This window comes from Myotis myotis, unplaced genomic scaffold (genome assembly GCF_014108235.1).
Source record: "Myotis myotis isolate mMyoMyo1 unplaced genomic scaffold, mMyoMyo1.p scaffold_m19_p_8, whole genome shotgun sequence".
NCBI classification, from domain to species: Eukaryota; Metazoa; Chordata; class Mammalia; order Chiroptera; family Vespertilionidae; genus Myotis; species Myotis myotis.
In genome coordinates, this window is record NW_023416390.1 from 11,237,367 (window position 1) to 11,252,401 (window position 15,035).

Here is a 15,035-nt window from a genome sequence, read left to right on the forward strand (position 1 = left end):
GCTCCCAGCCTCTAACATGCACAGCTTCCCTGTTACCAACACTCCCCACCACAATGTACATTTGTTACAATCAATGAACCTACATTGACATCATCATCACTCAAAACCCGTAGTTGATCTTAGGTTTACTCTTGGTGGTGTACATCCTATGGATTTGGACAAGTGAATAATGAATGTACCCATCATTATAGTAGCATATAGAGCAGTGGTTCTCAACCTGTGGGTCGCAACCCCTTTGGGGGTTGAATGACCCTTTCACAGGGGTCACCTAAGACCATCGGAAAACACATATATAATTACGTATCGTTTTTGCGATTAATCACTATGCTTTAATTATGTTCAATTTGTAACAATGAAATTGGGGGTCATCACAACATGAGGAACTGTATTAAAGGGTCGTGGCATTAGGAAGGTTGAGAACCACTGATATAGAGTGAGTATGAATATTTTTACTGCCCTAAAAATCCTGTACTCCGCTTATTCATCCACCCCCCAAAGCAATTTCTTTTGTCTAGGCTGAATTCTGAACATAAGAATCATATGATACATGCTCCAAAGCCAAAATAAATCACCTTTGACGCTATACAAGCTTTTACTAGCAGTATTATTCCATAGATACATACCAACTGTTAAAAGTTTATGTCTAGCCCCAAAGAAAAAAAAGATATTTAAAACATAAGGCCTGAGAAAACCAGACACTGGCAAAATCATAAACATGAAACAACCGGAATAATTATCATGACAATCAAAACCATATAATTAAGTACCTCATTGTCCTGTCATCAAACTCACCTTTGCAATGCGGATACCATTGACCCACTGGTGCAGGGTCCTCACATCATCACAGCAAAGGTATTTGATGTACTGAGATTTCTTCTGGATCTGTGGGTGCTGCAAGGTTAAAGACAAAGTCCTACTAAGTCTGCTGGAGAACTAAGTGTAGTTTTCAGGTGAGGGCTGGATGGTGGGTGACTGACCTGACCTTGACTGCAAAATGCAAGTGCTAGCACAAATTTAAGTTGTTTTAACTCCACTGGGCCACAACCACTTGTTCTCTGAGAAGAAAACCCTAAATCACACTCAGTTTTAGATGTAATGACTGTTTATTATGACTTCTCTTTTTAGTTATTCTGAACATTTTTTAAAATGGCTATATTTTACCTAAAGTATTTAAATTATGTTCAATTATAAGAGGTTTTAAAAATTCTCTAACCATATTTGTTTGTTGTGGAAACCCATGAAATCAATAAAATAAGCAATTTGAATAAGTTAACACTGCAGCAGGAATACGTGGCCACCACTGTAAGTTGTATATCTGCATTGTTAAAAGATCAGTCTCTCTGGTCTACAATGAGAGAAATGTAAATTCATTTATTCTATTCTACACATTGCTTTAGAGCTCAGTTCCTATGATAAGACATTTAACACCAATTTAGTTATTGAATGCTACAGTCAGTTTTAACCATCACACTTCAACAATAAGAGGTTAGCAAAAACAATATCTAACAGTTTTTTCTCCTGATAATATAGGCTCCACAGCCTTGTCTTGGAATACATGCCCTTCTCTCTCCTCATGAATCACATTAAAATAAACCACCACAGCAACCTTGAAAGAGCAGAGGACAGGCAGAAGAGCGTGTACTTTTCTATAAGAGGAGGAAGGGGAATTTCATTTCATTCATTCAACAAATTCTTATTGAGCTACAACTATCTGCCAGATGCTTCAAGTAGATGTTGGGATACAAAACAGAAGAGGCCACAGTTTGTGCAGAAGATAAAATGGGCTGACTGAAAAAGCTTTCTCTAGTGTTGCCAACTAGGGCTAAAAGAGCTGTTCTCCATCTCCTGCTTCCCTGAGACACTGCTCACCAGCAGGGTTCAGACATCTGAACAAGGGGCTACAGGATGGCTCTGCACCTTTATCCCTACTCCTCCCTTTATGGTGATTTACAAACTGTTCTTGACTAATTCCTTCCATTTCCTGAGAGTAGGGCTAAAACCAAGGGTGTTCCACTGTAGCGGTGACCCTGCCTGAGACAGTGTGTCTTCTCTACACAAAGGGAGTGTTTTTATCAAGACAACATCAGAGAATATCAAAGAGAAATTATCGTTTATCCTTCTCTCCTCATCTCTAACCTGGGAATCAAAGTAACACCCTGAAGAGTATTATGATATGATTGTTTGAGTATTTGCAGGTTACTTGCTAGTTTAAAATGCATTTTAGGACCTCAAAAATTCTCAATCTCCCGTGTAATAAAGGCATTCATTCTATAGCCTTCATATGGTCATTCGGACTTTGTGCCAATATCGCAGGAGAATGCCTGTTCCACTAACATAATGTTATTTTATTAAAAGTGGCGTTTATTGAGCACTTACCATGCACCAGCATTATGCTAAATATTAGCTTATTCCATCCTCATGAAAACCCTATGAGTCACATATAATTACCTCCACAATCTGAGAAGAAATGGAGGCCCAAAGGGGTGAGGACCGCATTCAAAGTTATTTGCCAACAAGTGAAAGAATCAGGATTTGAAATCGTGCAATCTCGTTTCAGGATCCATGCTATTAAACATTATGCCACACTACTGCCTCATAAATGGTGGAATCTTCTACCCAATTTGCTGCCTCTCTTCTCTTTTCCGTAATATTATTCCACCACTTTTAAAATTGCACAAGAGCTGAGAGCAAGTATGGAGGAGATAGTCTTTGCTAAAAATCAGAAGCTTTGCATTTAAATTATTAAATACTCCAAAGAGAACATACAATGCAATTACTTCCAAAACAAATGAATAGCTACACCAAAAGTAATTATTTCACTTCTAAAATGATGTTGATTTGGAATGTTTGCATTCTTTAATAAAAGGTAAAAATTTTGAGAATAAGAACATTTAAAAATATAATAAATTATGGATTACTATTGTGCTATTTGATTATTTTTTTATGTTTATGCCAAACATTAGATTGAGACTGATAATTTCTAAAACTCTGTAATTAAAAGTGATGCTATAAAATCACAGTCCAAGTGCCAAAGGAAAACCACTGAATGTATACTCACCATTTATTACTTTGGAAACACATATAGACTTGAAAATTACTTCCCTCAACTAACATGCAAGAAGTAAAAAAATAAAAACATGTAACATTCCACCCACTCTAACACTTTTGATCCTTCTAAACCTCAAAAAAATAACCCCTTAGAACAAAAATATTCTTAACCTAAGAATTTTATAAGCTGCAAAAGGAAGTTAGATAATACTGCAATAAATAACAACTGTTGGCAAGGATGTGGATTAAAGGAAACCCTTCAGCGGTTCTCAACCTGTGGGTCACGAACAATGAAAATACATCCTGCATATCAGATATTTACATTACAATTCGTAACAGTAGCAAAATTACAGTTATGAAGTAGCAACGAAAATCATTTTATGGTTGGGGGTTACAACAACATGAGGAACTGTATTAAAGGGTCGCGGCATTAGGAAGGTTGAGAACCACCGCATACTGTTGGTGGGACTGTAAATTGGTGCAGCCACTATGGAAAACAGTATGGAGGTTCCTAAAAAAATTAGGAATACAGTACCATATGATCCAGCAATCCCTCTGCTGGGTATCTATCCAAAGAACATGAAAACACTAATTTGAAAAGATATATGCACTCCTGTGTTCATTGTAGTATTATTTACAAGAGCCAAGATACGGAAACAACCTAAGTGTCCATCGACAGATGGGTTTTCTGGGTCACATGTGATGCCTGAACTGTAGTGGCCATCTGTGACTATAAAGTGAGCCAGCCTGAGAATAAGCTGACATGTGGAAAATGGGGCAGGGAAAGACAGAAAGAATTTAGGTTCTCACTGACAATCTGAGTCGTTAAAATAACCAACTCTTACTGTCATGTAATAAGATCCCCCAAATAAATTTTACTTATATGGGTTAAGTTTATTAGTATTTACTTTATAAGAAATTAAAATACAAGAATACACAAATACACATTTTACTACCTAAGAGAGCAAAGATATCTTCACATGTCATATAACCCCTCTGAAAACTCCATTATACATATGTGAGAGAATGTGAGTGTAAAAAGCAAACAAATTATGTTTTTATGTTTAAGTAATTATGAGGACCCCTTGTCAGGTCCTCAGGGACTCCCAGGGGACCTTAGACCTCATTTGGAAAATTGCTGGATTAAGCTTTCTACTGACTTAAAAATCATTTGCTTCTGTAACCTAAAAGATACAGCAGTATTCTCCAAGAAAGGTTTACCTACAAAAGGGTTACTGTTAAAATATACCTAATTTTATCAAAGCAATAAAAACTCTACACCAAAACACTAAACAAACACCACTACCCCAAACCCAAATGACAATTCTCAGAAAAGCAAAATCAAACAATGACATAAACATGTAGACCTAATAGCTACCAAAGGGTTACTAAGGATGGAGCTAATGAGAAAGACATAATCACCTCCATAATTATCCAGGATTTTTACAAGTTGTTTTTATTAGTGTCCCTACAGATCACTAAAACTTCACTAAAAATATCAGTTCTCAAAGTACAGATATAATTGGTGTGAGTAGCTAAAAATTTTGTATAAAGCAGAGGGGAAAAAGCCCTAAAAACAACTCAGACAGGCAATAATACCTGCATGGACTACCTACATGCATGGATTACCAGGGGTACAGTTGTGTGTGTGTTTCGGGGGGGGGGAGACAATAATTATTTATGGACCAGATGAGAGCCAGTCTACTATGACCACAGTGCCCTCTGATGGTTCTGCTGAGTAAGTACAGAAGAAAAACAAAACCACATACAATTTTATGTCCCACATTTATTTGGCTCTGATCTAAGTTTTCCTAAAATAAGCCTGGCTATGAAATGAAAGCCTCAAATTTATAATCTAATCTATTTTATATATTATGACTCAAATATATTTGAAGTACAGAATAGTTTATGATCTAGTATCCATTTTTTAGTGGCATCAATCTAATAAGAGCTACTTAGCTAAGGATCAGCTGTGGTATAGCACATTATTCACTATCCTTCACTATTCCCTTAAAAATCTACAGAAAAAAGCAAAACCAGTATACTTGATGAAGATCCAAACTATTCTAAAATGTCCAATAACACAGCCTATGTCTAACATCAATTAAAATTCCTAAAAAGAGATACATGTTTACCTTCAGCACCAGACAACAGTCCGTCGGGGCTTTGTATTTGTTCCGATAGTCCTGTCCGTAATAAACATTGACATGATCCAGCTGGAGAAAGCATACCAGATCCCGAGAAACCTAAGATAAAACACAGCCAAATGGATAAATTAACAATAATGTGTAAGCAAGCAAATATCATAACTGGTAACAGTTTCTAGTAGAAAAATCAAAATTTTACCACGTAAAAATTACTGCTATTTTACAGAGGACAAGACAGTGAGATTCTCTAGAAATGTTTCTTTTTTAACCCATGATGCAACAAAAAAGGCCATCTCTTTTACTGTCTTGCCATTTACAATTAACACTGACTTGCTTGGAAAACGGTGGCATTTTAAACAAACTTTAACTATGGTATAGTATATTAAAAATAATCTAGTATAGTAGAGCTCTCTGGAAAGAACAAGAAAATAATGCAGTTCAGTGTCTGTCCAAACATATCTCAAGCACAGTGATTCTCAAGTCGGGGATTCCTTACCAGTTAAATAGGGGCAACAGTAGGTACTTCTCGGGGTGGCAGTAAAGACTGGAAGAAGTGATACAGTGAGGAGCTTAAAACAGTGCCCCCCCGCCCCCCCCCCCCCCCCCCCCCCGTAAGCACAAAAGCAACAGGTAAGGCTGAAACATCCATAATCCCAGAAAGCTATTCTCCCCAAACAACAAGCAGCAAAAACTACTCTGGTAGAAGTCCCAAAAAATAATACATATAAGGATAGTTTCAAATTTGGCAAGAGAATGGAGATGGGCCCAACTAATGGGCAGAGAGTGAACATTTTCAGGTTTCTTCTTCTTTATAACAGATCCGTAAACAAAGCAATTTCTGTGTCCTACAGAAGTTGAAACAAATCAGAGCCTGGATTCACCCTGTCAGCACACTCACTACAAATTAAAATCAATTAGCACAATGAAGAAACTCAAAAGCTAGCAGAAGGGACACACCTTCGCTTTTCCTTTAGGGACATAGTAAATACCAGATGCTCGCAAGAGAAAGTAACGCTTTTTCCAGGACTTCTTGCCATCATCTTTCAACCAAAGGACTCCTTCAATTTCTGGTATAGTTACAGAACTTCCACAAAAACATTCCTAAATGATGATAAATTGGAAAGACATATAATTCTTGGATTCTCAGAACAAAAGTTGTGTTTACTCTTGTAAAATGTATGACACTGTAATTAAACCAAAGTGGCTTTGTATTAAAACCATGCTGTTAATTATACCTCAATTAGAACTTTCTATTGTAACATCATATGGATTTATTTTAGAACTGCTATGGCAGTCCCTGTGAAATTTTACCTAATATACAGCGGGGTTTTTTAAAATATATTTTATTGATTTTTTTACAGAGAGGAAGGGAGAGGGATAGAGAGTTAGAAACATCGATGAGAGAGAAGCATCGATCAGCTGACTCCTACACACCCTCTACTGGGGATGTGCCTGCAACCAAGGTACATGCCCTTGACTGGAATCGAACCTGGGACCCTTCAGTCTGCAGGCCGACGCTCTATCCAGAGAGCCAAACCAGCTAGGGCCTAATATACAGTTTTGAAGAAATAGATGAAATGTCAACTGAGTTGCATGTAACGACACTTAAATGCATTTGTAAACAGCACAGTTATACTAAATTTAATAAAAGTGTCAGAACTAACATAAGCATTGAACTTTATATTTATCCAAATTAATAACACATTTAGATTAGCTGTCAAGCTAAATAGGAATGCATTTTAAAAGAAAGCAACATGCTAAGTGAATGATTACAAAAAGCAACCATGTATTTAGTAAAAGAATTTTAGAAATACTCACTAAAGATTAACATAGGACATATGGAGCCTAAATTAATTTCTCTCTCCCTGAAGTACAGAAAAATTAGGAATTACAAAAAGGATTTTTCTTAATTGTAGTGAGTACCATATAAAAAGCTGAGTGCTGATCTTCACTTTCCTAATTGCCTTGTTGTAAGCAAGCATTTATTCAGGTTTTCAAACATATGAACGTCTTTGGTCTTAATGCTCTTAAATTAGCAAAAGCCAAAAATTCAATATGAATTTGTTTTATTATTCTTCAAAATAAGGAGATGTATGTATTTTTAAAAATGATTATGCATGTAAACATTCAGTAAGACTAAGGCTTGAAATATTTTGTAAACGGCTATTTATATTCAAGTTTCTCTCTGGGTAAGCAGATAAACAGCACAATCATACGCTTCATTGACCTGCCTTTTCTCCCACTCATCAGCTCCCAAAAAGCTCATGCCCCTTTTAGTATACCAGCTGAACTCTCTCCATCAGGCTATAGAAAAATAGAGTCTCCTCTAGTTACACTGCAAAAATAAACATACTGCATTGACATAACTGACTTAAAAAAATGGTGGTTAATATTTTAATATTATAATGGGAGAGTGAAGAGTCATACCTCCAACAGCACTTCTTTGTTTCTATCTGCCATCTCAGCTGTTTCCTTTTTCCCCAAAAGATAGTTCTGGAAAAATGAATAAGTGAAAGTTAAAGGATAAACACATTCTATTATTCCCTTGGCACAAGAGCATATGTGATTTCTTCTAGAGACATAGCACCTCTGTGTCAGTTTCCGGCTGTGTAGAGAAGGAACACTCTTTGGAAAGCAACCTGTGCAGGGACACCATCATTAAATGGCTAACAGTGGCTTCCTCCTTATTTTCCTCATTCATCTTGACCTACTCAATGTAAGTGCTCTCCCCCAAATCCTGAGGTAATACTACATGCAACAATATTATGTTTTGATATATCTAATGAAAGTTGTGTTTACAGGACCTGAAAGGTTTACAAATTAAGTATGACAAAGAAAGCAAATTTCCTTAAAATATGCTGAGCTTAACTGATCCAGATGCAGAAAATGTAATTCTATGTTCTGGGTTTTAAAGAAGAAATCCCAAATTCTCTGAGACTACCATAATCTCATTCTGGTGACTCAACTAAAATATGAATTCTAAATATTAGCCTTATGAAAAAATTTTCAACAATCACCCATAAAAAGATCTATCCATATTCCCAAATGGGTATTCTTCACTTAAAATGTCAAATAAAGATGTGTCATGATTAAGCCACCTGAAGGACGACTCAATACCTTTAACACTGCTACTATTTTCCCTCATTACTACTTTTTATAGTGGGGCTGTTTTCTCTTGCCTATTGATTTTTATAAAATACTAGAGGCTCAGTGCATGAGATTCATGCACTAGGGGGTGTGGAGTCCCTCAGCCCGGCCTGCGCCCTCTCACAGTCCTGGACCCCTCGGGGGATGTCCGCCGGGGATTGGACCTCAGTCGGCAGCCAGACATCCCTCTTGCAGTCTGGGGCTCTAGCAGTTCAGGACCCCTCGCTCCTTACCACCCGCCCATAGTGGAGGCAGGAGAGGCTCACGCCACTGCTGCTGCACTTGCTAACTGTGAGCCTGGCTTTTGGCTGAGCAGTGCTCCCCCTGTGGGAGTGCTCTGTCCACCAGGGGGCAGCTCCTGTGTTGAGCATCTGCCCCCTGGTGGTCAGTGTGCACCATAGAGACTGGTCATTCCGCCGTTCAGTCGATTTGCATATTATGTTTTTATTATATAAGATAGGATTTGGGCAATAGAAAGTATTAACTCAAACATTGTTTTGAAATAAGCAAAGATGCCAAGTAAAGCAAGGTCACAGGTATTAGTATGTGGAACCATTTATAATCAAGGTTACTAAGATCAAAAAATAATTTAAAAAACAAATCAAAATCTCAACTGGATAAATGGCTGAAATAGAGAAACTTAAATATGTAAGTACTTTTCTTTGATGGATAGAAACTCACCAAATAAATAGCTACTGAACACAGCTCTGGATTAGAGCAGAAACCTGGAAACTCCCTGGAGTTACTTCTGCTGCCCCAAGGGCTCACCCCATCTGGCTCTTTGGGCTGATAACCTCCCTCGGGCCTGACAACCTGGGCCCAGCAGTCCCTCCACCCTAGCAGTAGTGAATGCTCCCTTGGGGTTTTACCACCACAGTATTCCAACCAGGTGGTTGCCAATCTTTTAACTCTATCAACTTAGTAATGACAGAACAATATAAGCATTTAAAAATACCAACCTCTGTGTTTTTGAGTCTCACCTGTGGATTTTTGAAAAGTGCATATTTTTCTATACGCTCCATAAACATAAGCCTGTTTTGACTATCTCTTGTCCAGTTAAGAAGATTTTCAACCAAGTTTTCATGGTCTTCAAAGATTCTCTCTGTCCCAAAATAAAATACCAGTACTTTGTTAGTATTCACCAGAATTGCATCAAATATATGAAACCATGCAAAATAATTCACAGCAGAATCACAGAATCCTTACTGACACTACAGTCCTGGGCCCTTAGAGATTTTCCACCTGTTTTCAAATAAGGGAACATGCCCTAATGGTGGTAAGTGACTTTAGCAAGGTCACACGCCTGCTAAATGGAAGAATTAGGACTGGAATCTAATTCTTCTAGGTAGTCTTCAGCTTTCAGCCTTTTCCCATTCATCCTTAAGAAAGAATATGTTAGTTGCATATCATAAATTCTGATATTAAGTATTTCCAATAGTATTCAGTTCTTGTAATTTAAGAAATTTCCAAGATAATTTCTTCTTTGAGTCATGGGTTTTACTTTTAAACATAGACATATTTTCTAATTTCCAAATTAGGAATCAAAGCACATGACCTTTAGATTGAACATATATATTCAAAGAACCCATTTAGATACTAATTTTTTGAAATTTCTTGAGGTTGCTTATGGCCTCATACTTGAATTTTTAGAAATATTCCTCTTCTGCTGGAAAGAATGTATATTTTCCTGTAATTAAATAGTGTTCTAAATTTATTTCATAGATCAAACAAATTATTTTTCAAATCTCCTGTATCCTTTTTTGTCTGCTTGATTGTACTGATCATTGAAAAGGTTCTACTATGAAGGCTGACATGAGTTTCTCCTCGTAGTTCTGTCAACTTTTGCTTTATACAATTTAATGCTATTAGATAAAATTTTTAAATATAGTCTCTTCCTAGTGAATATGTGTGTTCTCTTCATCTCTAGTAATGCATTTTGCTTAAAGTCTATTTTGTCTGCTATTAACAAAGTTAATTACCTTTGTTTTGGTTAGTGTCTTTTCACATTACTTTTACTTATGTGTCTTTAGATAATAGGTCTTTTTTATAAACAGCAAACAGTTGCATTTTATTTATTCATCCTTTCTAATAATATTTCTTTAATTGAGTAGTTTACATTTATCATAATTTGTTTCTACCAACTTATTTGGGCTCTTAGTAGCCCCTTGTTTTCTTTTCTTTTATTCATTCAACAAATACTGAATGACTATATATATATATATATATATATATATATATATATATATAATTTTATTTTTCAAATACAGCTAACATTCACTATTATTTTTTATGAGTTTCAGGTGCACAGCACAATGGTTAGACAACCATATACTGCTTTACAAAGTGGTCTCCTGATATCTCCAGTACCCACCTGGCTCTATATACACTTATTAACATTAGTGACTATAGTCACTATGCTGAGCTTTATATCCCTGTGACTATTTTGTGACTACTAATTTGCATGTAATCCCTTCACCCTTTTCACCTGGCCCCTCAACCCCCTTCCCCTCCGGCAACCAACCAGTCTGATCTCTGTATCTATGAGTTCACCTCATACTGTAGTTGAAGCACTGTGCCATGTATATATGATTAAACAATAGTTACTTAAGACGCCATAGTCAATTATATAAGAGGTAATACAGAAATATTACCACGATCATAAAAATATTCCAAAACTAGCATTCAAACATTTTCTGTGTATCATAATGCTACTACATCTATGAACTCAAACAAGTTTTCTAATTAAGAAGAGTTATAGATGAGTATTACGAGAATACATTTTTATTCATGTTAATGATGGTCTAATAACTTATGACTTAGTTTTGGGAGTTGTGTAGATATTTTCTGAGAGAAGGGGTTAATAATTATATTTTTTATTTATCTGTAAATTGCTGTGAATACTTAAAAAATATAGTAAGTAGTAAGAGAAATGCAAATACATATTTTAAAATAGCAAGTTAACATTGATTACTGATTCAATTAAGTATGCTAAGAGAATTACTGCAAGATTTCTGTAATCATACAACTAATATTACCAAAAAAAAAGTTTTAAAAGTCAAGAATGATATAAAAATGAGGATGTTTATAATTAGAAGACATCATACCAAACTACAAATCTTAGGAAACTAAGACATAATACACCTAGCTAAAAATAAGATATTTGTGCTTGATTTGTCCCCTGAAAATCATATGCAGGAATAAAGACTTCAATACAAATGTGAATAAACTGGTCTTCAGTAAATGTGTTGATCTATGCAGTTCTTATTTGAAGGGCAATAGTATTTTGTTACCTTAAAAAACACACAAAAAGTTTGTTCTATAAGAAAATCTAAACTCAACTAGATACCTCATATTCATAGAAATCTCAAAATACTTGAAAAAAAAAAAAGATAATGTAAAAAGCCAACTTTATATTATAGGGGATAAAATATAAATATGTCTCCAAGTGCTTTTAACCAACACAAAAACTGTTAGAATTAAAAAGAAATTAAAAAGTAAGTGAAGCAATGAGATTACTAACCCATTTGTAACTCAGAGATGGTTTCTACCAGTGACCAGTCTAAACTGTAACCACAGTGGGATTTGTCCATGAGGTTATCCAGCACTTGTCTCACCGTCTGTCTCTCATCCACCATCATTGTTTTAGAACTATCATCAGACATGTGGACTCTAATAACCAGCTATAAAAGGCAAAAAGAAAATTAAATGCAAACCAAAAATTAGACATTTTAGAAACTTCTTCCAATAATTGAGTACTGCTCTTAGTAATGCCCTCAGTTAAATATAAATTAAAACAAACTTAAATTTATTATATAAAAATACTCTAAAATTAGGTATCAAATAACCTACATAAACAAATTTAAAGCCTCCTTAAAATTATAACAGGTTAAGACCATAATAAGATTATTTTGTTTTACTCTGTTAGGGTAACTTAAAATCAGAAATTTACTTCTTTTAAAATGCATTTTATCCACAAAAAATACATGTTAAAAATATATTAGGAAGAAATACCCCTCTACCTCTCCATATTTTAGAGATACATTATATAAACAAGGCAATTTTTTATAAATCTGTAAAACTGATTAAAAAAATCCAAGTATCACCTTTTTCACTTGCGCCTCTTTAATTTTCTCTAGGGCAACTCTGATCTTCTCAGCTTTCAATTTTGCTGCTTGTTCTTCCTGTGAACAAAAGCACTTCAGATAAACTAATGCTAAAATAATGAGATTTTTAAAAGAAGTCTTTTTATCCTTAAGGATGTTGCTAGCATTAAATTTCAGCAAGAATATAACCTCACACAATTATATAAAGTATATTTTAAAAATAACCGTGTTCACAAAGTGAGAGCTCACATATTATAAACTTTTTTAAAGATACAGACTTGAAGATCTCTTATTAGACGAGATTCCATATTCCAGAGAAAAAGAAACTTATACTGTAGTAGATTAATGAGTTTGATTCTGTCCATCTGAAGATGAATTTGGGGTTTTGGGGTAGGGAAAACATGAATGTATATAGGTTATCTGTGAGATTGCCAATTTGTTACACCTGCACAATACTTAACTCTGAATTTATTACCCCTCCAAAGCATGGGCAATCCATTTTTTGCATACTAATGTTTTGTTCTCTTACACTGCAAACGTATCATCATAAAAATAGCAAAACAAAACAAAACAAAAAATCCTAGTATCAATTTATTTGCAACCATATATAAATCCTTAATTAAAAAAATGTAGGTACATTCTCATTAATATACCAATAAAAATAGAAGAGGCTACAGTATATTATAAGTTTTACTCTGCTTTGGAAAAAAACACACAATATAATCAATGTCTCATGTCAATAAACTCAAATTTATTTCCATTAATTCTTTGATAATTTTTAAGTTAAATATAATTTTTCAAATATTTAATTCCTACTAACTTCTACTTTATAAAATTTAGATAAGTAGTAATAAAATTATCAAGAACTACAACTACCCTTAAACCATTAATCTATTTTTTTCCTAAAACAACATATAGTGCTCTAATACCAGTACTTACCTGCACTTTCCAGCAATAGGCCATAGTACACTGTAGCATTAATTGCCAGTTGAAAACTCATGTAAGTAAACCTGTACTTATAAAGGATTACTTTCTAATTCTAAACTTTGATTTCTCTGGAAAATAACTAAGAAAAATATAAACTACCAGCTTGTAGATTCCTTTATTTAATATAAAATTTAAAAACACACACACAAAAAACAACAAAAGAAAAACCTAATTATATCAGACAAACACTATCTACTGTGGATTCTAATTAAAAACCACAACCCGTGTGTTATTCTTCATTAAAAATCTAAAGCTATCAGGGTAAAAAAACTCCCCGCAAAAGAGATTCACTGCTCTCCTAAATTCTGTTGACTTTCCTGTTTCTGAACTGCTTTGCTTTCCTCTTCACATTCTAGGCTTTCTCCCCTCATTTTGAGCTTAGTATTTACTCACTACTCTGTGAAACAGAGAAAAACCAGTGGTTGGGGAAGACAGTGGGCTTGTTTGTCAGAAATCTGATCCTTGTCAATGAAAGGAGTTAGGGAATTAACATAATAACCACCAAGGTCTGGAAATACTATCTGTAAACCCAATTAGACAGAAAACAAAGACCTTTATTTTAACAATGGAGAGGAGTAAGATAAAACTGAATTCTTAGACTATTATAGATATTTTCATTTGATTAAAAGATTAAATCATCCTATCCACACTTTATGCAAATAAACAACAGAATTATTGTTGATTATATATCTGAACAAGATTTTTTCTTAAGGCAGGTTATAAAATAAGAAAACTAAATTACTACTATAAATTTAAATCTCAAAGTCTGATGAGGAAAAACTGGTATGCAGAATCAATGCTTTGCATATTTGGAATATAAACATGAACTTCTAAAAGGCCAAATTCTTTTATATTATAATCAATATGCAGAAGTTAAAAAAATTAGATGTCCTCAAAAGCGTAATACATTTTTAGGATAAAACATATTCAAGAGAATGAGAAGACAGCTATATACACTAGGAAAAATATTTGCAAAATATTTATCAGACATATCTGATAAAGAATTATGATCTAAACTATACAAAGAATTCTTAAAACTAACAAGTAAATGAACAACCCAATTTAAAAATGGGCAAAACACCTTAACAATGAGTTACACAGATACAAGAAGATACACATATGGCAAATAAGACTATAAAAAATGCTCAGAATCATATGTCATTAGGGAACTGCAAATTAAAACAATGAGATACCACTGTACACCTATTAGAATGGCCAGAATTCAAAACACTGTAAACATCAAATGCTGTTGAGGTTGTGGAGTAACAGGAACTCTCACTGCTGGTGGGAATGCAAAATGGTACAACCACTTTGGAGGACATTTTGGTGGGTTCTTAGAAAATCAGACATGCTCTTATGATACGACCCAGCAATCATGCTCCTTAACACTTACCCAAATGAGCTGAACACTTACCTTCACCCAAAAACCTACATATAGATATTTACAGTAGCATTATTTATAAAATGACAAAACTTGTAAGCAATTAAGATATCTTTCAGTAGGTAAATGGATAAATTATACTGATTCCAGACAATAAAATATTATTCAGTGCTAAAAAAGAAATGATCTATCAAGCCATGAAAAGACATGGAGGAAATGGAA

At 34.6% G+C, this 15,035-nt stretch overlaps 1 protein-coding gene across 1 annotated transcript in view; it reads right to left on the minus strand.

The window, feature by feature from the left end:
• RAPH1 (Ras association (RalGDS/AF-6) and pleckstrin homology domains 1) overlaps positions 1-15,035 on the minus strand; it is a 51,479-nt gene that overhangs the window by 11,685 nt on the left and 24,759 nt on the right. The window contains 7 exon segments of the mRNA XM_036320598.1: positions 793-891; positions 5,184-5,294; positions 6,153-6,296; positions 7,623-7,688; positions 9,323-9,444; positions 11,863-12,022; positions 12,446-12,523. Of these exon segments, the coding sequence (XP_036176491.1) occupies positions 793-891; positions 5,184-5,294; positions 6,153-6,296; positions 7,623-7,688; positions 9,323-9,444; positions 11,863-12,022; positions 12,446-12,523 (780 nt within the window).